Below are 22,764 nucleotides of genomic sequence, written 5' to 3'. Positions count from 1 at the left end.
GTTTAATGCCTCTATAGTTATTATAGCTTTGAATATCTCCTTTATTTTTGTAAATTGGAACCACGATACTTCTTTTCTATTCATCTAGCATTTTCCATGTGCTTATAATCTTATTAAACAACTTAGTCAACCAAGCTAGCCGATGGGTCCTAACATGTCATCTACATATAGTATAATAAAAACACCCTTTCCTTGATGAGATTTATGATACAAGCATGTTTCAGCATTGTTGATGCTAAAACCTTTCAAAATAAGAACATCAAATTTCTCATGCCACTATTTGGGTGCTTGTTTTAGCCTATACAAAGATTTGACTAACTTACAAACCTTATTAGGTTGACAAAGGGCTACATAATCTTCTGGTTGTCTTATGTAGATCTCTTCCTCCAATTCTCCATTTAGAAATGTTACTTTTACATCCATTTGATGTATCACCAAATTGTAGATGGATGCAATTGCCATAAGAATTCTCACAATAGTTATTCTTACAACAAGTGCAAAGGTATTAAAGTAATCTATGTCCTTTTTTTAAAAAGCCTTTAATAACAAGTTTGCCTTTAAACATATCTAGTGAATCATCAGGTTTCAATTTCTTTTGAATATCCACTTTATTTCTAACACTTTCGAGCCCTAAGGAAGATCTAGTAATTCCCAAGTATGGTTAGCTATAATGGAATCAAGTTCACTCTTTATTGCTTCCTTCCAAATGACAGCATGGTGAAGTGATTGCTTCACTATATGTCAAAGATCATTGTCTATAAGATAAATTAACTACTAATCAGTTGAAAACTTAGCTTTCTTTGTCTTTTGCTTTTCCATACATGATGATCCTCATATTCACTTGGAATAGGAACTAATTCCTTTTCGCTGCCTTACGTTAATCTTGAGATAATTCAGTAGTTAGAGCTAAATCATTTTCATGATTCATGCTGTTACTTGCAATCTGACTATCAAACTTGTTGCTGCACAATCCTGTTCGTCCCTTCAGCCGGTTAAACCTGCACAGATGAGCTCGACCGTGGAGGTCGAGTTTTCACCTCCGACGATCTAGTTAGAAATCCGACTAAGGAAGACAAGAAAGTAATGAACAATAATAATACGAATAGTGATAATTCTATTCAGCGTACCTTTCTCTTGTGCTCCTTTACCTTTTTATAGATTTTCTACGTACGAGTTTGAATGAGACTCAAACCCTCGTTAGGTTGTGATTAGAATCTTAGTCCTTGAGCCCTACTCAAACACAAGTAGTAGAGTCCTAGTTGAATACTGTTTCTTTGGCTAGAATCTTATTCAGATTTACCGTTTTATTCAACTTTATATTCATCCAACCGACCTTGACTTGGTTGGTCTAACTTGGTCCGATCTGGTCGGACTAAGTTTGAACCGAACTGGTCTAGTCTTTCTGATCGAACTGGGTTTAAACCGAACTGATTCTGGTTTATTTATTCTTTCCTCATCATAAGCCCCCGAGTCTCTGGAGTCCGAGCTTTATCTTGCTCGGGCTTTAAAGATTTGGTGACCGAGCACGTTCATACTTCCAACCACTGTTACTTGTGTGTATTCACGCCCTGGCGTTGGAGGTTTTATGGCTGACGTCATCTGACAGGGTGCTGCGTTGTAAAATGTGAAATGACAGCGCACGTTCTTCTGCACGTATTCTCTGTAATGACACGTGGCCTGGAGATGATGACCCTTCATAATGACTTTTTGGGATTTTTAAGTCTGAGAAGACGAATCGTTCTGGTTCCAGATTAACAGCGTTGGATTGGAATCTTCCTGAAGAATCTTGATACGTGGTCATTGGATATGGAAAGCTTTAAAGTCAGTAGATCAAAAACTTTTCGTATTCCTCCATTTTCATCCGTTAGATCAGGATTTGTTTGGGAGTATATAGGTTTGAACTTCCTTTTTTCTTTCACTTTTTACTGTTTCCCTTGTTGCACCTGTGGAGAAGACGGAAGTTGCAGTTTCTCTAAAGTGCCTTTTTTCGACCTTCTTAGGAGTTCTTCCTTCAATTCTTGCCACAAGTAAGTTCGTCTGCCTTTTCTGGTTATTTCTATCTACTTTATTCTTCATTTGGGGTAGTATTCTAAGCGTGCTGTTCTTTTTATTTTCCTTGGGCTTTGCTTATCAGTTCTTTCATTTCTGCAATTCTAGCCTTAGTATAGACTCCTTGTTTATGATGGGTGTTAAGAAGAAAGCTTCTAGGCCCTCTAGATCTTCTCCTATCCCCCCATCTTCTGGGAGCTCTTCTGTTCGTTCTGAGAACAGTGGAGCTGCTTCTTCTGGATATAGTGACACAGAGAGTGACACTGAACTTGATCCGACCTTGTCTCCTGGTACTCGTCCCAACCTACTTAGTGATGCTGAATTAACTTCATTAAGTATTCGTAGTCGGTTCAGTACGAACAGGAAACGTTGGTTGCTTAAGCTTTCTTCTTCAGCCTTAGCTCTTGAGAGAAGTCGTCCTAGGACTTCCGAACACATAGATTTCGACCCCAGTACTTCGGGTCCCAGTTTTTATTCGTTCGAGCTTACCGAAAATGATTTGAGAGACATCCGAGCTCGGTATTCCATTCCTGATAGCTTCATACTGAGGGTTCCTTCTTTCCATGATCGGGCTCACCGACCTTCTTCTGGTGAGTTTGCAGTGTATGAAGATGCTTTTGTCAGTGGTTTCAGACTTCCTGTACACCCAATTTTTTCTGATATGCTCAATCATTTTGGGATTTGTCCAGGGATGTTGGCGCCAAATAGTTGGCGCAACATAATTTGTTTCTGGGGTTTCTGTAAGCAGTCTGAGGTCGGTGTCATTCCGACCTTACCTTTATTCCTTCAATTTTTTATGTATAAAAAACAAGAACAGAGTCGTTGGTTCTATCTCTCCAAACGAACTTCTCTGCAAACTGGGTGGGAGGGTAACTTTGTAGGATCAGGTACTCTTCCAACCAATACCAAGGGTTGGAGGTCTCGTTATTTCTTTGTTTGGTCTGCCTCTGTCCCTAGCTTTCCGACCTCTTGGCCCAAATACCCTAAGGAGGATTCAAATGCCATTCTGCCTTTATCCCATTCTGAACAGGAAGCAAGGGATCGAATTCGGATGATCCCCACTGAAGATCGGAACTTGCTTGCTGTGAATGGATATTGTCCGGAATATCCGAGTATCCTTCATTACTGGGGGTTCTTGACTGGTAAGAAGAGTTTTCCTCTTTTTGTCTATTTGTTTCTTTATCATTTTTGTTCCAAGTTATCTTACTCGGAAAAATGATGCAGTGATGCTCGGAGAGGATGACTTTGAGGAGGTCGCTGCTACTATGCAGCAAGTGGAGGTGAAACATCCGACCAAATCGGATAAAGCTTCAACTGGTCCTGTCTCCTCTCCTAAGGGAAAGGCAGTCAGGGTCCGCAAGGAGAAACCTGGTGACCTACCTCACCGCCCTTCGAAGAAAGCGTCCAGCTCGGAGAAGACTTCGGATTCCGAGTTTCCTCCCCCTTTGGGAGATGAGGTGTCTTTTAAAGACACTCCCAGGTCTGAGGCTGGAGCTTCACAGCCATCCAATATTCTCCGACCTGATTGGTCGTTAGATGCTAGCTCCTCGGTATTTGAGGGAACTTCCTCTGTCATTTCCCGAGTTGCTAACGAGTGGATGTCCGGAGTTCTTCTCCCTGCCGACATGGCTTACTTGGAGAGTTTTGGTCGTCTCAAAGCTCATGCTATCACTGTTAGGTAAGTGATCTTCCTGCCCCTTTTTGAAAATTTCATCCCTTTGGTAATTGTATCCTTAACCAGTTTTCTCTTGGTTATAGGATGGCTTGTGCCATGGCTCAATCTGTGGGTCAGAGTATTCATTCAGCTCGGGAGGATTATTTTGCGTTGCAGAAATCCGAGCAACGCATTAAGGAATTGGAAAAAGAGGCATCATCTTTGAAGACGAGCAAGGATTCTTTGATTGCTCGGGAGGCCGACCTTCTCGGCGAGGTTGCTGCTCTGAAAGGGAGAAATGAGGCCATGGAACTTGAAAGAACTTCTCTTCAAACTAGCCTAGAAGAAACCCAAGGCTCTTTAGTCGGGAAAGATGCTGAGATTTCTAGTCTCCGAGCTAAGTTGGGGAGCTCGGATCACCAAGTGGCGAAGCTGATGAAAGCAGTTGAGGAGAAAGCTCCTTATGTTTTTGAAGATATCCCCAACGAGCTTCGCTTTGAGGTGATCAAGAGGTGGGTTAGGACGTCTAGCTGCAAGAAGTTCATGGCCAAAGTAGCTGCGCCCGGGTATATTTATGCTCGGCGTCATGCCTACCAGGGTATCATCGCAGCTTTCAAAGACTTGGATTTGGAACGATTTCAAGAGCTGATCGATCCTGGAATCTTTGACGACCTTAAGATCCCCCGTCCTTCATGGTGTGCTTCCCGAGCAAGGTTTCCTAAGTCGCAACCGGTTGAAGTGGCTGAGTTTTTAGATTCCAACTGGGATCCCTTGCCGGAGGTTGGTAGCTCGGGAACCTCTACGTCAAAGAATGTGTCCAGTCTGAAGAAGCCAGATAGTAAATCTTAGTCTTTCTGTAAACTTGATTTATTATCGTCCTTGAGCTTTCTTGAAAGAATGTGTATGGATAATTTTTTGGTATGGAATGAAATATTATTTTAATCTCCAAAGATGTTTTTGGTCAATCGTTATTCCTTTCTTTCCAAGCAGCATCTTCTTGTGCTCGGGGAGCTTTTACTTATCGACCTTAGTAGATCGGTCGCCTAAGTATCTGAGTACTTTTGTGCCTTAGTTGCTTAGAGTTTTTGGTTGTCCGACCTTAGTAGGTCGGTGGCCTAAGTAACTTTGGGCTTTTGGTGCCTAAGTTGCTTAGGGCTTTTTGTGCCTAAGTGACTTAGGGCTTTTGGTGCCTAAGTTGCTTAGGGCTTTTTGTGCCTAAGTGACTTAAGGCTTTTGGTGCCTAAGTTACTTAGGGCTTTCTGTGCCTAAGTTACTTAGGGCTTTTTGTGTGCCAACCTTAGTAGGTCGGTGGCCTAAGTGACTTAGGGCTTTTTGTGCCTAAGTGACTTAGGGCTTTTGGTGCCTAAGTGACTTAGGGCTTTTGGTGCCTAAGTTGCTTAGGGCTTTTTGTGCCTAAGTGACTTAGGGCTTTTGGTGCCTAAGTTACTTAGGGCTTTTGGTGCCTAAGTTGCTTAGGGCTTTTGGTGCCTAAGTTGCTTAGGGCTTTTGGTGCCTAAGTTGCTTAGGGCTTTTGGTGCCTAAGTGACTTAGGGCTTTTGTTGCCTAAGTTACTTAGGGCTTTTTGTTTTCCGACCTTAGTAGGTCGGTGGCCTAAGTGACTTAGGGCTTTTGGTGCCTAAGTGACTTAGGGCTTTTGGTGCCTAAGTGACTTAGGGCTTTTGGTGCCTAAGTGACTTAGGGCTTTTTGTGCCTAAGTGACTTAGGGCTTTTGTTTTCCGACCTTAGTAGGTCGGTTGATGAATTTCAGTTGTTTGTCAATACCCCCATGATCATCTTAGCTAAGTATTATAGCTTAAGCTGTAATGATATGTAGAAATTTCAAAAACTTTATTCAAAAAATTCAAAATGTCTGAATCACCAATTATAGTGAGTATCTAAACAATTTAAAGACGAAAACTGAAAGAAAATTCCAAAATTTGTTGAGGCTTTTATACTATTGGAAGTATTTCCTCAAGTTGTTTGAATTCCAGGTCCGAGGTATGAGTTGGCCGGTCTCTGGATCTCGCAGCTTGTATGCTCCTGGGGCAACTTGTTGTACTACAATGTACGGTCCCTCCCAGTTTGGAGCAAGCTTTCCTTGATTTGTAGGATCAAGAGCAGATGATTTGCGAAGGACCAGATCGCCAGGGAGATACTGTCGCATTTTAACCCTTGCATTGTAATGTGTTGCAATGCGTCTTTGGTATTCCTCCAATCGATATTGTGCTTTATCTCTGACTTCCTCAATGAAGTCTATGTTTGCCCTCATTCCTTCGATGTTTGCTTCTTCGTTGAATTCTTCTTCTCTGATAGATCCGACCTTAACTTCTATGGGAATCCGTGCTTCGACTCCATAAGCTAGCCGGAATGGAGATTCGCCTGTGGTCGTCCTGGCAGTAGTTCGGTAAGACCACAGAACTTTAGGTAACTCTTCTACCCATCTGCCTTTAGACTTGTCCAATCTTTTCTTTAATCTTTCCAACATTGATCTATTAGTAACTTCCACTTGGCCATTGCTCTGTGGATATGCTACAGAAGACCAACGGTGCTCTATACCTTGCTCTTTACAGAAACGTTCAAATTCAGCATTTTCGAACTGTTTACCGTGGTCGGTGACAATGATTTTTGGGATACCATACCGATACATGATGTTATGTGTGACGAATTTTTTCATCTGGTCGGTATTGATGGACGTCAGTGCTTCAGCCTCCACCCATTTAGTAAAGTAATCGACTGCCACCACCAGGTATTCTCTGCTTCCTGTGGCCTTTGGTAGTTTTCCTACCAGGTCTATCCCCCATCTCGCGAATGGAATCGGAGAGAGAGTTGATGTCAGAGGCATTGCAGGAGCATGGGGTATGTTGGCATGTGCCTGACACTTGTCACATTTGCGGACGTGAGCCTTCGAATCTTGTTGTAGTGTGGGCCAATAGTATCCTTGCCTTATTACCTTGTCTGCTAAGGCTCTGGCTCCTATATGGCCTCCACAATTTCCTTCATGAATTTCTTTTAGGATGATAGCTGCCTCAGGAGCCCCTACACATCGTAACAATGGTCGGGTGAGAGACTTTTTGTATAACTTTTCATTCCTGACAGTGTATCTGACTGCTCTTTGCTTTACAGTTCTAGCTTCTTTTGGATCTTCTGGTAGTAAATCACTTTCCAGATAATTGATTATTGGAGTCATCCAACCGTGCTCGGTCTGTATGTGCATCTGGTCGGTCAGATTGATGCTCGGAAACTGTAGTTCTTCCATATATACGACCGGGTCTGCTTCCATCTCATCCGTAGCCAACCTAGATAAGGCATCCGCCTGCTCATTTTCTTCTCTAGGGACTTGTTGGATTTGGATGTTTTTGAAGAATTGTCTGTATTGGTTGACCATGGTCAGATATTTTGTCATCCTTTTTTCTTTTGCTTCATATAGCCCATTCACTTGATTCACAATTAGTTGCGAGTCACTTCTAACTTCGATGTTTTGAATGTCAAGGGCTTTTGCTATACGAAGACCTGCTATCAGTGCTTCATATTCTGCTTCATTGTTTGAGGCCTTGAATTGGAAGCGTAGTGCATACCGTATTTGGAATCCTCCTGGGCTGATAAGGAGCAATCCCGCTCCACTCCCCTGTGCGTTTCTAGAACCATCCACTGAAAGTATCCATCTTTTGATGCTTTCGGAAGTGGCCTCTTCTTCTTGCTCATGCTTTGGTTCAGAAGTTTCAAGGATGAAATCAGCTAGGACCTGAGCTTTAATAGCTGGTCTTGGTCGGAACTCTATTTGATGCTCGCTTAGCTCAACCGCCCATGATACCGCTCTTCCGGCCAGGTCGGTCCGGTGCGGTATTTTCTTCAAGGGAAAATTTGTTAATACCGCAATAGGATGCGGCCGAAAATATGGTCTCGGTTTTCGGCTGCTATGACCAAGGCCAAGGCTTGCTTGTCCACTTCTGGATATCTCGTTTCGGCATCAAGGAGCACATGGGTCACATAGTAAACTGGGTTTTGCTGTTTTCCTTCATCTTGTACGAGTACTGCACTAACAGCCAGGGGTAAAGTTGCCAAGTAGACGATCAGTTCCTTTCCTGTGGTCGGTCGTACGAGCAGGGGTGGAGTTGTTAGCTTCTCTTTCAGATGTTCGAAAGCTTGTTGACACTCCTTACTCCATTCTGGTACTCCCTTTTTGGAAATATTTTTTAAGGCTTGAAAGAAAGGTGAACATCTCTCTCCTGACCGAGCTATGAACTTGTTTAAGGCTGCTACCCGACCAGTGAGACTTTGTATTTCCTTGATGCTTTTTGGTGGTTTCATCTCTTATATGGCTTTTATCTTCTCCGGATTAGCTTCTATTCCTCTTTGGGATACCATGAACCCCAGAAATTTTCCTAAAGATACTCCAAAAGCGCATTTTTCTGGGTTAAGCTTCATTTTGTATGCTTGGAGTACCTCAAAGACTTCTGCTAGGTCCTTCAGATGGTTGATTTGAGATGTGCTCTTTATCAGCATGTCATCAACGTATACCTCCATATTCCTGCCTATCTGTTGTTCGAAAATTTTGTTGACCGCTCGCTGGTAGGTTGCCCAAGCATTTTTTAGACCAAAGGGCATTACTTTGTAATAATAACTATCCCTTGTCGTCATGAATACCGTGTGTTTCTGGTCGTCTGGGTTCATCAAGATTTGGTTGTATCCTGAATAGGCGTCCATGAAACTGAGCATCTCGTGCCCGGCGGTTGCATCGATGAGCAAGTCTATCCTTGGTAGAGGATAACAATCCTTCGGACAGGCTTTGTTGAGGTCGGTATAGTCTGTGCACATTCTCCATTTTCCGGTGGCCTTTTTTACCATCACCACATTGACCAACCAAGTTGGGTGGTCGATGGGTTTAATGAATCCGGACTGCTTTAGCTTCTGAGCCTCTGTTTGGATTGCCTCATGCTTTTCCAGAGAAAAATTTCTTCTTTTTTGTATTACTGGAATTGCCTGATGGTCAATAATTAACCTGTGCTCGGCTACTTTTCTGTCGATTCCGGGCATGTCTTCGGCTGACCATGCAAAGACGTCAGTATTTTTCTGTAGAAAGCTGGTTAGACTATTTTTAAATCCTTCTTCTTGTTCTGCTCCGATCATAGTTCCCTAATCTTCCCTTGAATTCAGCATAATCTTTTCCAATTTTTCTACCGGTTCGGCTCTTTGCATATTTTCTTCATCACGATCATCTCTAACTTCGACCGCCATGGTAGAGCTTGTTTTTACTCTCTTTCTCATGTAATTGGCGTAGCTCTGCCTGCTTCCCTTTTAGTCGGCGAAACATTCTCATATTCCCTTTTTTGTTGGGAATTTCATCTTCATGTGTAAGGATGATACTACCGCCTCCAGGGTACAAAGGGTTGGTCGTCGTAAGATCATATTATAAGCTGACAAATCTCGGACGACCATAAAATTTGTTTGGACGACCCTGTCTCTGGGGTGTTCACCAATACGAAGATCTAATCGATGGTGCCCTCTCGCTCGAGTTGAGGTTCTCGTGAAACCGTACAAGTGCGTCCCACAAGGGATCAGCATTTTCTCGTCTAGCTGTAATTTTTGGAAAGCTTCTAACGACAAGATATCTGCTGATGACCCAGTATCTACTAGGACTCTATGGACCTCTGTTCCGGCCAGAGTGACTTTGATGACAAGGGCATCGTCGTGGGGAGTGTTTACCCCCTGCTTATCTTTGGTTGAGAAGGTGATTGGTTTTGAAGTGATCTTCTCACCTGGTTTCTCAAGCTCGGCATTCCCCACATATCGTGCTTTTCTTTTGGCTTGTCTACTGGACTCCTCAGTTGGACCACCGAATACAGTAAATATTGGTGGTCGTTTTTGATTATCTCCTCCTTCTCGTGGTCGGGACTTGTTTTGGCGTCCTTCTCTGCTCGGAGATCTATGCCTCTTCCTACCCCCTTCTACTTGCTTTTGATCAGGCTAGGTAGGTTTGAGGTATTTTACGAGCCGCCCTTGATCGATGATTTTGTCAATTTCTTCTTTTAGTTGTCGACAGTCATCTGTCCAGTGTCCGTGATCTTTGTGGAAGTCGCAATATTTGCTTTTGTCCCGATTTCCTGGTCGAGAATGTAACTTTTCGGGCTGTTGGAGGATTCCTCGATCTTTAATCTGCATCAGGATTTCCGATCTCCTCATGGCCGGTAACCTTTCCTGTTCAGGTCGACCATCCCTGGTAGGGTTTATGGTCGATCTTCTGACAGGTTGGTACTTTTCTTTGTTCACTCTTGCCTCCAAGGTCGGATGCTCCTTTTTTCGAGATTCAATTGTTTCTGATATCTCCGCTTGCTTGTGGCATCGTTCACGGAGAGCGTTATACGTTTCAGGCATGCCATTCAAAAGTCTCTCAAGTAGGCCTTCATGGGTGAGTCCTTGGTACAAGGCGTGGAAAGCTATCTTTTCATCCAGATTTTCAATCTGCATGGTCAGTTTATTGAATCTCTCAAGGAAATCTCTAATGGACTCCGTTCGCCCTTGTTTTACAGCGAACAAGGTGTCTTCTCTTTTTTTGGTTTCTACTCCGCTTTGGAAACGCAATAAGAAAGTCCGACCTAGATGTTTGAAACTTTTTATTGTGCCACGAGGCAAAGCTTGGTACCAATCTAATGCAGCTCCGATCAGTGATGCTGGGAAACTGCGGCACATGGCTGCCTCATTATGTCTAGAAGTAGACATGACAGACTTATAATGGGTGATATGGTGCTTAGGACACTTCGATCCGTCGTACGCCTTGAAGGTCGGACATTTGAAACCTATTGGCATCTCTGCTTCCGAGACACTTTTGACGAAAGGGTCCTCCTGTAAGACGGCGTATACCTCTTCTTTTCCAAGCTTTAACGCTTTTTTGACTGTTTCGTCAAGGTCGGCGATGCGCTTATTCATCTCGTCATCCCGCTTCTTTGAACCATTATGATTCTTTTTGTCCTTTAAAGCTTTTGCTGGATCCGTACTGCTCCCTCGATCTCCGTCGTCGTTGACCGGGGGATTCTTTTCTGGAATAACCTCTTTCGCGGCTTGAGATTTTGCCAGCTCTTTTTGAGATTGTTGAGGGATTTGGTCGATCACGGGTGGTCGGCTACGCCTGCTCTCCTCGAGACTTTTTTGTTTTTTCTGAGAATCTGCTTCTGGAGCAATTATGTGTTGTATGGCCATCCTGATCAACTCGCCTAAGGATGAGATTTCTTTTCTCATCTCAACTTATTCCTTTTGAACTACGACAATTTGATGCGTTGTCGCATATGGATTTGCTGGTGTGTCTGGGAGAATTGGAGAATCTTGCTGAATCTGGAGTTCGGGAATTTTTTCCATCCCAACCTGGTCGACCTCCTTTTCTCCACCAGACACCTCTTCGATTACCAAACCTGATCTTGTCTTCATAATAGCCTTTTGATCAAGTTCCCACAGACGGCGCCAATTGTTGCTGCACAATCCTGTTCGTCCCTTCAGCCGGTTAAACCTGCACAGATGAGCTCGACCGTGGAGGTCGAGTTTTCACCTCCGACGATCTAGTTAGAAATCCGACTAAGGAAGACAAGAAAGTAATGAACAATAATAATACGAAGTGATAATTCTATTCAGCGTACCTTTCTCTTGTGCTCCTTTACCTTTTTATAGATTTTCTATGTACGAGTTTGAATGAGACTCAAACCCTCGTTAGGTTGTGATTAGAATCTTAGTCCTTGAGCCCTACTCGAACACAAGTAGTAGAGTCCTGGTTGAATACTGTTTCTTTGGCTAGAATCTTATTCAGATTTACCTTTTTATTCAACTTTATATTCATCCAACCGACCTTGACTTGGTTGGTCTAACTTGGTCCGATCTGGTCGGACTAAGTTTGAACCGAACTGGTCTAGTCGTTCTGATCGAACTGGGTTTAAACCGAACTGATTCTGGTTTATTTATTCTTTCCTCATCAAAACTTATTAGATTTGAAAGGAAATATCTCTTCAAAGAATTCAGCATCCCTCAACTCAATAATTGAATTTTCTTCACAAATATCTTCAATGGTTCTTATCACCATGCAAGAATATGCAGAATTATGCGTTGCATATCCTATAAATATACAGTCAACGGTCTTAGGACCAATCTTTTGTTTCTTGGGTTCTAGAATTGCCACTTCAACCAAACATTTCGATGTTCTTAAGTGCTTCACACCAGGTTTCCTCCCATACCATTTGTCACATGGTATCGTCCCAGTCTTCTTATGGGGAATTCTATTTAATACATAACATAAGGTCAAAATTGCATCCCCCCACACATCAAGAGGTAAGTTGAAACTCATCAACATTGCATTCACCATTTCTTTTAATGAACGGGTTTTTCGTTCTGCTACCCCCATTAGACTCTAGTTGATATGGGATAGTAGTTTAATGAATAATGTCATTCTCTTCAAAGAATTTACTAAGACTAAAATATTCTGACCCTCTATCAATCCTTAGTCTTTTAATTTCTATGCCAAATTTATTCTCTACTTCTATTTTATAAGACAAAAATGCTATTAGCCCTCATCCTTTTTAATAAATATATCATAGCATATTTGGAATGGTCATCTATAAAGGTGATCACCTTCTTATTACCACCTCTTGATTCTTGTGATTTGAATTCAAATAAATCACTATGCACCAAATCTAACAAATTTGTTTTCCTATCGACCGACTTAAAAGGTTTTTTGGTAAACTTAGCCTCAACACAAACTTGAAACTTAGTCAGTGGTGATTTAACATTATGTACAATACCCAAGTCCCAACTTACATAATTGAGATATATAAGGTGCACTGCCATAACCTCATCTACCATACCATAGATAACGGGAATCAAGAACATAAGCAAAATCATGAGTATTTATTAATTCAAAAACACTTCATACAAAGAGCCCATCATTTAGATAACCTTTTCCACCAAATACATCATTTTTTAAGAGAACTACTTTGTCAGCCTCAAATGAGAGTTTGAACCTAGTTTTGTTCAGAAGCAGACCAGAGATCAGGTTTCGTCTTATATCTGGTGCATGGAGAACATTCTCCAACTTCAAAACCTTGCTAGAAGTAAGCCATAGGGCAATTTATGCTTTGCAAACAACATTTTCCAACTGAGAATTTCCCATAAAGACCTCGTCAATAGCAATAGGGTATTACGAAAAGAAGCTAATCTCTGATCCGGAATCCCTTTTCACAAATTTCCTAGAGATTGGCCCCCTTTTTGGAAAGGACACACTTGATGCCTGGTATAACGTATGTAGACCAAAGAGTGAAGGAGGGGTGGGGTTTAAACACATAAAGGATATGGGTATGGCTGGTAACATGAAAGAGATCTGCTGGATAGAGTCCACAAAGGACAGTATATGGGTGCACTTGGTGTACAATAGGTATTTGAAGCAGGACTCTATATGGTCAGCAAGGCCTCCAACTAACTGCTCTTAGGTTCGGAAGAAAGTTCTTAAGTATAAAGATAAAGCTAAACCTCTTATGAGCATTTGATTGGGGATAAGAAGCACACCAGAATGTGGCATGACAACAGGAAGAATGAAGGATCTCTTATCAAAAGGTCAGGGGACAAAATCAGAGACAGATTTGGAACTAAACAGATGGTGATGGTAGAGAGCCACATGAGGAATAGGCAATGAATACCTTGTATGTCTGTATCCTTTGTGTGGAGGGAGCCTCCTAATGCTAAGAAGAGGCACCATACATAATTGGGTATGATTCTTTGGAAAAGAAATACAACTGGCCAATTCACAACCAAATCAGCTGGGGGAAGCTATCAGAAGGAAATTGGTAGAGGTATGCTGGTGGGAAGCTGTTTGATTTAAAGGATACATTCCAAGACAATCCTCTATCACTTGAAGATGCATAAGGGATGCCTTGCCAACTAGAGATATATTGATTAAAAGAATCATGCAACTACAACCTCCATTGCAGCCTTTGCTGGACAAAGATGAAAACAACAATGATCTCTTTTCTAAGTGTACCTTTTGGTGATAGTGTGGAAGTGTATCATTGGAAAATTATTTCAAGGATGGAAGAATTCCAAGTAGAGCATTGGATGCTACCATATGCATTTGAGTTTGGGAAAATAAGGGGGAGAATGTTGTGACTATAGGCAAGCTTGCTTTTTGTGCTACCATTTACCAACTTTGGACAGCAAGAAACTTCAAATTTTTTTGAAATAAACAAGGACCAGATCGAGCAGTAGCTCAAATCATGGAAGATGTGGAAACTAAATGTGGGGCCCTAGTTCTATCAGGAGGAGAAATTGCTACAAATGCCTCTTGCTGAAAATTGTAAGGTGCTGATTCAATGGATAATCAAGATTCCAAAACCTTGCTCGTGGTTAGGCTGAGTGTCATATGGCTTCTTTGCATCATGATGGCAAGCTAGCTAACTCATTCCAACCTATTGGGGACTGATTCATGAGGAAAAAGGTGCTCCGATGGTAGATTTTGCAAGAAAAGAAGAGGAATTATCAGCCTTAGCAAATTGACATGCTAGCCATCTATAGAGGAGTTCACAATTGCAATGGAAGAGAATTATTTGAAGTGTCAATAAGAACGGTTCAAATTTAAAAGTGGTATAATTGAGGGTAGCACTCAGAGGTCCTTGAAAGGCAAGAAATTAAAAGTTAAATCCTACACTCGATTTCTATGTTTAGACAAAATAAACTTTACTGATTCTTTTTTTTTTTTCTTTTTTCCTCCTTTTTTCAATTTCAAAAATGCTTAAGCCATCCTAGAGTGGCTAGGTTAGTGTCCCAATAAGATGGCATAGAACGGGCATGCCTGGGAGATCAGCAAGGTGTCCCCACAAAGAGGCAGTTTAGTATCAAGAGGCCTGGGAGTTCAGCGAGGCGGTGTAAACTTAGTCCCACACTAGCTAGATAACAATAGGACCATAATCTTCAACCTTGGGGGTCTTTTCTTCAAAGAAATGGAAAGTAATCACAAACTCAAAAAATTCTTTGACAACATAAGCAGCATCATGAGTCATCAAGGCTTCATGTTGTTCATCATTTATATAGTCGTTCACAACCACTACCTCAACTTCCACCATTTTTCAACCTTGTTTACTTCATGCTAATCAATATATACTTCCAAGTGAGAACCTTCTACCAGTATAGATCTTCTGCCAGAATCATCAAACTCTGCCCCAGTATTGTTGGACACAACTATGAAGTCTTCAGTTCTTCACTTTTATCCTCAACTTGACTCCCTTTTTCATTGACTGCTCTCCCATTTTCCTTAGCGGTGCAAATACAAGTGCAGCCTGTACTTGAAGGGATAGATTAGAGAATGGCTAATGGAGTCCATTCCCTTCCTAGTCCAAGACAAGCCACCAACATTTTTTGCTAAACTGAATGAATATTGTGGTCTTCTGCTTCCAGATTGGCAACTTGGTTGATAACATCATCAAGTTGTCATAAAATTTGCAACAGCAACTCATCATGTTTCATGTCCATGAATCAAACCCAATATTCCTTTCCACTTCAATTGCCAAAATATTGAAACAAAGGGAGCTGCACACGCAGTGAGTTGATACTAAACTGATGTAGCCAAGGCCAGTAGATTGGTAGTGTGTGGATAACAATACAAGTAGTATAAGCATACTTTCAAGGTGTGTCACCTGGGCAATGCCTTAGTTGTGTGGGTAGCCCCCTTGTCGGTTTTGCCTTGCATCTAGGCCCCCAGCAACGGTTTTGGATTGCGAAGAAAACATGACAACTATGTTTAAAAGTGTGGGGATATGAAACGGGTGAGAATGGGAGAAGTCCACCTCAGATAGGGCTCGATCTAAGTGTCCGATCCAAAGTTGTTGACGAATGCACACCTTCAAGTACTAGGATTAGCAGTGGCAACATAATAACACTTGCATGATTTCTTTCTCACTAAATTCTCAAAGGTAATCCCTTTTATTGAATGGCTTGGAGGACTCTATTAGACTCTCATTGTCACATTCATACCTAGTTCAAGACTTGCAGACTATTTGAATGAACTCTCTATTTTCAAGGACTTACTCATCCATCAATACATCTAGCTTGTTCACTGAAATTACATTTTCAAAGACTCTAGATAATATCTACAAGCTGGTTAATACTTCTTGTCACACAAACATGCAAATTAATTTGACTATTCTTTGATTGAGACTTGGGCTGGTTTTTTACATCTGGATATATCCCAGCCCTAGTAACATCAAAAATCACAATTAAATAAGAAAATTAAACTGCCATTGTTCAAGTTTGAACCGCAGAAGTAGTTCAGTATAAAACTAGACCAGCCCAAATTGCAGGTACATCTTGCTCCCTTTCTTCTGTTTGAATAATGCATCAAGTTATTTCATCTAAACAGAAACCATTAGCTACACATTACTGGATTTTCACTTCCAAGAGTTCCAGACGTTATCCTGAGAAACTTGATCATACAATGCCTCATTAAATTCTTTTTTTATGCAGAACATGCATCATGGCTACTCCACCTTCCAGGAATTTAAAGGACTAACAGTATGAAAATGACATAAATAAACTCAACGAGTAATGAATAATGTTGTAATGTGAGGAATAATCATATACCTTACTTCCTCCTTGCACAACCACCGAATTAGTTTTGGGTTATTGCTGTCAGCTGGATGCAAGAAGCTAGAAAATCAAGCACAAAAGAGATCAGACGAAAATTATGAACAAAGAACCCGAAAATATCCAGACAAGTAGGATCATACTCATTAAATTCGGTTTGGTTCAGAAGACCATCCCCATCTGCATCTGAAGCATTGAAGTGTTCCTCTTTCCACCAACCCATATCATGCGCAAATGAAGCATTATCTGGCATGTGAAGATGAATAAGAAAACAGTACTACAAAATCCAGAGTTGAGGAAGCACAAGCATCCAGCTAGCCATGATAACTCATACAATAACAAAAGATAACCCAAAGCCAAGTAGAAAAACAAAGCCTAAACCTTAAGGAATAGAATGCAAAATGTTACCAGTTACTGGTTAGACAGTAGACCCTCCCCTATTTGCCCACATATTTTTCACCAGACTCCATGTACAGCTGGCATGTTGAGCATCTAAAGCACTAATTTTTTAAGGGATACCCTGTGCCTCTATACATTGAGGTTATCAGGCCATTGTTGTTGCTCTTCCTCTGTTTACATTAGTTGCAATTGTAGTCCTCCTCGCCTCTCCTTGCAGCACTAAAAGATTTGCTAGAGCTAAATTTCGACAGCTTCTCCTTGGCTATTGAGCTAAGCAAAGGACAGATACTGTATTCAGAAAAAATGGTGTTCTGTGATGGCTTAAATTTAGAGGGTCTAGACAGGAGGGTGAATTTACAAAGGATACAATAGTTCCTCAAATTTCAACCCCAGTAGTTCAGAATTACAACTCCATATCAGACTGGTTCAAGACTTATTGTGAATGGATGATGCAACAGTTTGGAAGGCTTACTCCACTTCTTCAATGAACATTTCTTTCGAATGGAAGCTGGGGACTCCAGTGAAGCAGAGAACAGCTTCTCAAACAACAAAAGCCAAGTTCTGATGTTTGTTGCTGGTCATTGGCTACTTTTTAATTATGGCCAGATGATCAGCTTGGTTCAAACAATCATCCAAACCTACGGAACAAAATTTTTAGTAACAACAAACCCTTAAAACAGATAAAATTGCCTAAAGAACCAATTGTTTTCATAAGGGCGCAGTCATTCATCATAAAATATATTACCCAAAAAAGCGTTCATCACAAAATTCTATTAAAGTAAAATGGTACAATAATTGCCAATAGAAACCAGACTCTAAAACCCAAATCATAAGATTTCAGAATTGCTCCAAAAAAAAAAAAAGCAAGTTACCTGATTTCGCAACCCAACTTGGGGGCTCATACTCAGCAAACGAAACGAACCCATCCCGATTCTTATCATGAAGTTCCATATCCCTCTCAGTCCTGTGCATCACATCCCTCTCCGACTGCTGCAAATTCCATTCCGTCAGCTCCTTTTCCGACACAAACCCATCAGCTGGATCGACATCTATCTTCGGAAACAGCAACAGCAATCTACTAGTAATATTGAAGCGTTCCTCATCGTTTAGATAGTCCTCGGCATTCATGAAATCTTCCCATTCTGGTTGACCTTCAGCTGCCGGAGCTTCTTCTAGGAATTCTTTATGGGCATGCTCGATATATTTCTTTTCCCATTCTCTGTCCTCTCGGCGACGTTCAATGTCTGCGATCATAGGGTCGAATACAACTGGTTCGTGATGTTTCCTGTCAAAGTTGAATGTTGAGCGGAGCTTCAGGCGGCGATGGCTGTGGTCTTTGGGTCCTTTAGGAGAGTGTGATATGAGGAAGAGTAGCAGAAGAGCTACGGAAATGTAGATGATTACTGAAGCTTTACCCATTTTCCCTCAACCGTTTTTTTTCTTAACGAATCTTCAGAAGTTGCTCCTTTATATTGACACAAAGAGATCTGCTATGTTTTAAACTGGATCTCAACGAGTTCACAAAAAGATTTCAGTTTTCCAACATCAATTGCACTTGACGATGAACCAATCTAGTTTATGTTTTTATGGTAAACAGACCTGATTCCAAGTAGCTGTTTCTTAGTTCCAGATTTTTTTTTTTTTTAAGTTAAATAAATTGAGACTTCATAATTAGTGTTGGCCCTGTATTATACCTTAATTACTAATTAAATTGTGTTCTTTATTAAATTATTTCTGCCTCTCTCAGTTCTAAACATGTTGATTGGATGTTCACATTTGATATATTTAAGAAGTTGAATAAAATACTCTTATTTACTAAAACTATAGTGAATACCAATTTTACTTTTTTTTTATTTTTTATAAAGGGGCGTATTAAGCCGAGGATGGGGATATCAATATGCCTCAGCAAGAGTCAAACCCACGACTTCTTTACTAAGAGGTGTTAGTTTCACCACTAGAACAGCTCTACGTTAGCAAAATTCACTCCTGCATAATGGTAAGACTTTCATCTGGAGGAACTCTTCAATGAACTAAAGTGGGTTTGACTTCTTTACTAAGAGGTGTTAATTTCACCACCAGAACAGCTCTATGTTGGCAAAATTCACTCCCGCATAATGGAGGAACTCTTCAATGAACTAATGTTCAGTGTGATCAGCCAATGCAAAGCTATTATAGTGGTGAAACAAACACTTCTTAGTGAAGAGGTCGTAGGTTCAACTCTTGTTGAGGCATATTAATATCCTATCCCCCGTCCTCTGAAGAAAATGTTAAATTTGCCATTACTTCCTATGATTGGCTATCTCAACCACTCATACTTGCTCTTGGTATCATCGAGGCCTTCGTTATTCTCAATATTATCTAACCGTTACAGATTTCGAATAAAAAACAAATCACAAGTTATGAATTATGAAAACAAATAAAGAAAGTCCTTGTAAGTTTTCTTCTTTGTAAACATCATATATGATATTTTGATTTCATAAAATTTATAAATTCAATCTAAAAAGGAAATAAACGAATTTTGTAGAAACTATAAATCACAACTTGGGAAAAAAAATTGAATAAAATCATTCTGAACTTTCTAATTTTAAAAGTTTTTTCGAATCAATAAACGAAGATGAAAATTTCCAGTGGATATCAAAGAAATTATAAATCATAAGAAAATGAAGATGAAGATGAAGAAAATCATTCTAAACTTTATTTTTAAAAGTTTTTTTTTTAGATAATCCGTTTTTACAAATAAATAAATGGAATTTTGGTTTTATAAACCATTAATTAGAAGAAAAATAAATTTTGTAATATTGTAATATGTGACACTTTTTGAAAAGGCAATACAATTTTAGTAAAAAAAAACGTAAAATATGATATTTTTCTTTTATTAAGAATTTATATTTTTGGGTATGATTTTTATTAAGATATCATCTCTTTCGTTTACTTTTACTTACAAAAAATTTCTTTCATTTCCTACCCATACACCACAAGAGATGAGAGTTTTTCCAATGGATTGCCAGAGAAGCAGCTTTACTTAGAAACAATAATGATGAGATTCTTGAAGATTTTAATGCACAAGCTCACTTCTTCTTCTTCAACCTTCACTGATTCATTGTTTTTTATGCATTGTTGTTTATATTTTACTTGTCGTTCATCCACTACATAGAAATTTATTGATGTCCATTGTTCATCATGTGCATTCAAGGAAAAATGTTGTATTCTACACACGCCACGAACCCAAAGAGGAAGCATTGAGTGTATTACATAGAGAATGATGATCAGAAGAACTATAGTACATATGAAGGCCATAAGAAAATGAAACTGTTCTCTCCATTCAACAATTTAATTTTAGGTTTTCCAATTAAACTATTTAATGTTTTAAATAATGGTTCAACTACTTATTAGTGAATAAGTCATATTTCCTTTTTAGAGTTTTAAATCCATGTAATTCTTCACTGAAAGCTATAGTATCATTTCAGATTTATTTAATGTCTTAATTTTTAACTTTAGATCGATGTCAATAGTGTATTTCTTTATTAATGTCAAACAATAAGCGAATGTTGTCGTTTAAACTTTATTTGTTCGTGTGATAATTTGGAAGATTAACAGATGTTTATTTATTTAATTCGTGTTTCAAACCGTTAGTCAATCATTTTGATTGTAAAGAGTTGATCATATCGGAGGGCTCATTTGCTTGAGATCTACCAATTTTACATTTTTTGTTTGATCTTAATTTGAATAGTTTTATTCTTATTTGTTTAACATGATCTTTAATATTCACTTAATTTTTAGGTAGGTTGATGTTTAGTTGGAAATTTAGAACATTTTATTAATTATTTGAAATATTGTAAAAATCTTATGATCATTGGTTTATTCAAATGGGGGCTCAGTAACACATATCTTTCATCTCCATCCATTCACAACCACGTGAGCCTCATTCTCATCTTTGCAATGCTCTGAGATTCGAGAATAACAAGGTGAATGATTGTTTGATAATGAGGGATTCTCAAATGGGTCACCAAAGATGAATGTCGCCAGAGAAGCATCTTTGCCTAGAACAAGGAAGTTCTTGTAGATTTCACTATAAATGTTCACTTTTTCTCTTTAAATCTTCATTAATTCATTGTTTTATTTTGTATTATCATCTTCCAAATTCTGAATGCTTACTTAAGTTTTTATTGCTTGGATCATTTTGCTTCAATGGAACAGTTAGGTTAAGGCTCCAAATTTGGTATTAAGAAAGATGCGTCTCAACTAAAATTAGTATTGAGCGAAGTAAAAATGTAACTCCCAGTATGCAAACCCAAGTACCAATGTAAAGAGGATATAATACAACTAAAAGTTGATTTTCAAGATATTTCCCTTCTTTCCCTACATGTATGGTCACGTGCATTTGCTACAACTACGACTCACCAGCCATTGCACCAAGGTTCGTCTCTTAATATTACCTCAAGACAAAACAAAATATCGAGTAGTTTCAAATGATAAAATATCCCTAAAGATGTAAATGAGTGACAAGGAACCAAATTTCGAATCCGGATAAAAAGTAAATACCTTGGGCTAGTCTAGACGGGATTTAAAAGAGAAATTTACGTGTGGGACCTTTTAGTAAGGTCTAAACTATTGTTGGGTCCCCTTAGTATAAAAAATTACATTTGGGTCCCAAATATGAACCCCTCTCTTTACCTTCCATCTTCTCATTTTGACTAACTTTGCGTTCTTTTTGTACCTTATATCATTATTTCTTCTTGATCTTAGATTAGAGGATTTTCCCAGGTTAGTGTATCATTCTATTTTATTCCGTTATTGAAAAAGAACATCCATGGTCACTAAAGAACTCGAATTGAACCGGAACCAAACACTAATTGGGATTCGCGCACCATCATTATAGAACTGTACTAAATATTTGGTTCTAGTAGGGGTGTCAATGGTGTGGTTTAAGGACGGTTTTGTGTTGGACCTAACGGTTTCAGGCTGAGAAACACCTAACCCAAAACACGGCCCATTAGCAAAATAACGGTTTCGGGCCGGTTTCGATTTTGTGTGGTTTGGGTTTGGGCTAACTAACGGTTTGAGCTAATGGTTTAGACTCGGATTGATCAATGGTTTATGGTATGCAAGAAAAAGAACAAGAAAAAATAATTGAACATCCTACAACAAAAGCCAAAATTCTATGAAAGCAAATGTGTTATTAGTCAATTTCCATTAAAAAAATCCACCAATCCTATAGAAATCAATAATCTAGATAGTAAATAATAGAATGACTATTGGATATTTGAATTCATGCTTAATTTTTTTAGTTGTCTATACCAACTACCAAGTGGTAAAATAATGATTCAAATATTATTTAACAGTAAAATTACAAAACGGGTTGTAAAACGGGCTATAACGTGTTGTGGTTCAGTTTCGGGTTGGTGTGGGCTCCGTCACCCTCAGCCCAAATACAGCTCATTAAGGTTCGGTTTGGGCTGGTGCGGTTCGGTTTTAACGATTCGGGCTACAAATTGACACCCCTAGGTTCTAGACTGATTTACACCATTGATTTTCATACCTATTTTAGTGATAAATTTCTCAAAAAAATAAAGAAAAAATTACATGTTCACAACTTTTTTTGGGTGAAATTAATGATCACCCACTATTATATCTAAAATTACATGACACCCATATGCATAATTCAAAGTTATCATGGTTGAATTTTGTTGTTAAATGATTAATAAATTACTTAAAACATACCCTTGTTTAACTCATTTAAAATTTATAAATCCAAAAACTCAAAATAAATTATATTCCATTAGAACAAAAACTGCCATGCCCACGCAACTCCATTCCTTATAAAATTCCCTTTTGAGCTCTCAATTAATTTCAATAAATTTATTTAGAAGAAACCTACCTTTTAATCTCATCTAATTCGACTCATAAAGATTTTCTGAAAGATGTTCCTTTCCTAAGAAAAAACAGACCGATTTACCATTTGAGCTCTCAATTGATTTCAATAAATTCCATTTAATTTGAAAGAAACCTAACGTTTAATCTCATCTAATTCGACCCATAAAGATTTTCTGAAAAAATAT

At 39.4% G+C, this 22,764-nt stretch overlaps 1 protein-coding gene across 2 annotated transcripts in view; it reads right to left on the bottom strand.

The window, feature by feature from the left end:
• LOC149000562 (uncharacterized) overlaps positions 1-18,327 on the bottom strand; it is a 30,138-nt gene extending 11,811 nt beyond the window's left edge. For both annotated transcript variants that reach the window (XM_089139656.1, XM_089139657.1), the window contains exons 1-3: positions 17,578-18,327; positions 16,450-16,552; positions 16,304-16,369 (exon numbers count right to left, since the gene is read on the bottom strand). In XM_089139656.1, the coding sequence (XP_088995782.1) occupies positions 16,304-16,369; positions 16,450-16,552; positions 17,578-18,124 (716 nt within the window). In that variant the 5' untranslated portion in view covers positions 18,125-18,327. The remainder of the gene's footprint in view (positions 1-16,303; positions 16,370-16,449; positions 16,553-17,577) is intronic.
• Between the last annotated feature and the right edge of the window lie 4,437 nt (positions 18,328-22,764).

Source organism: Hakea prostrata, chromosome 11, assembly GCF_041222555.1.
Source record: "Hakea prostrata isolate BN-2017 chromosome 11, UWA_Hpros_2, whole genome shotgun sequence".
NCBI lineage: Eukaryota > Viridiplantae > Streptophyta > Magnoliopsida > Proteales > Proteaceae > Hakea > Hakea prostrata.
Note: the sequence above shows the minus strand (reverse complement) of the source record. Positions and strands in the feature narration are given on the sequence as shown.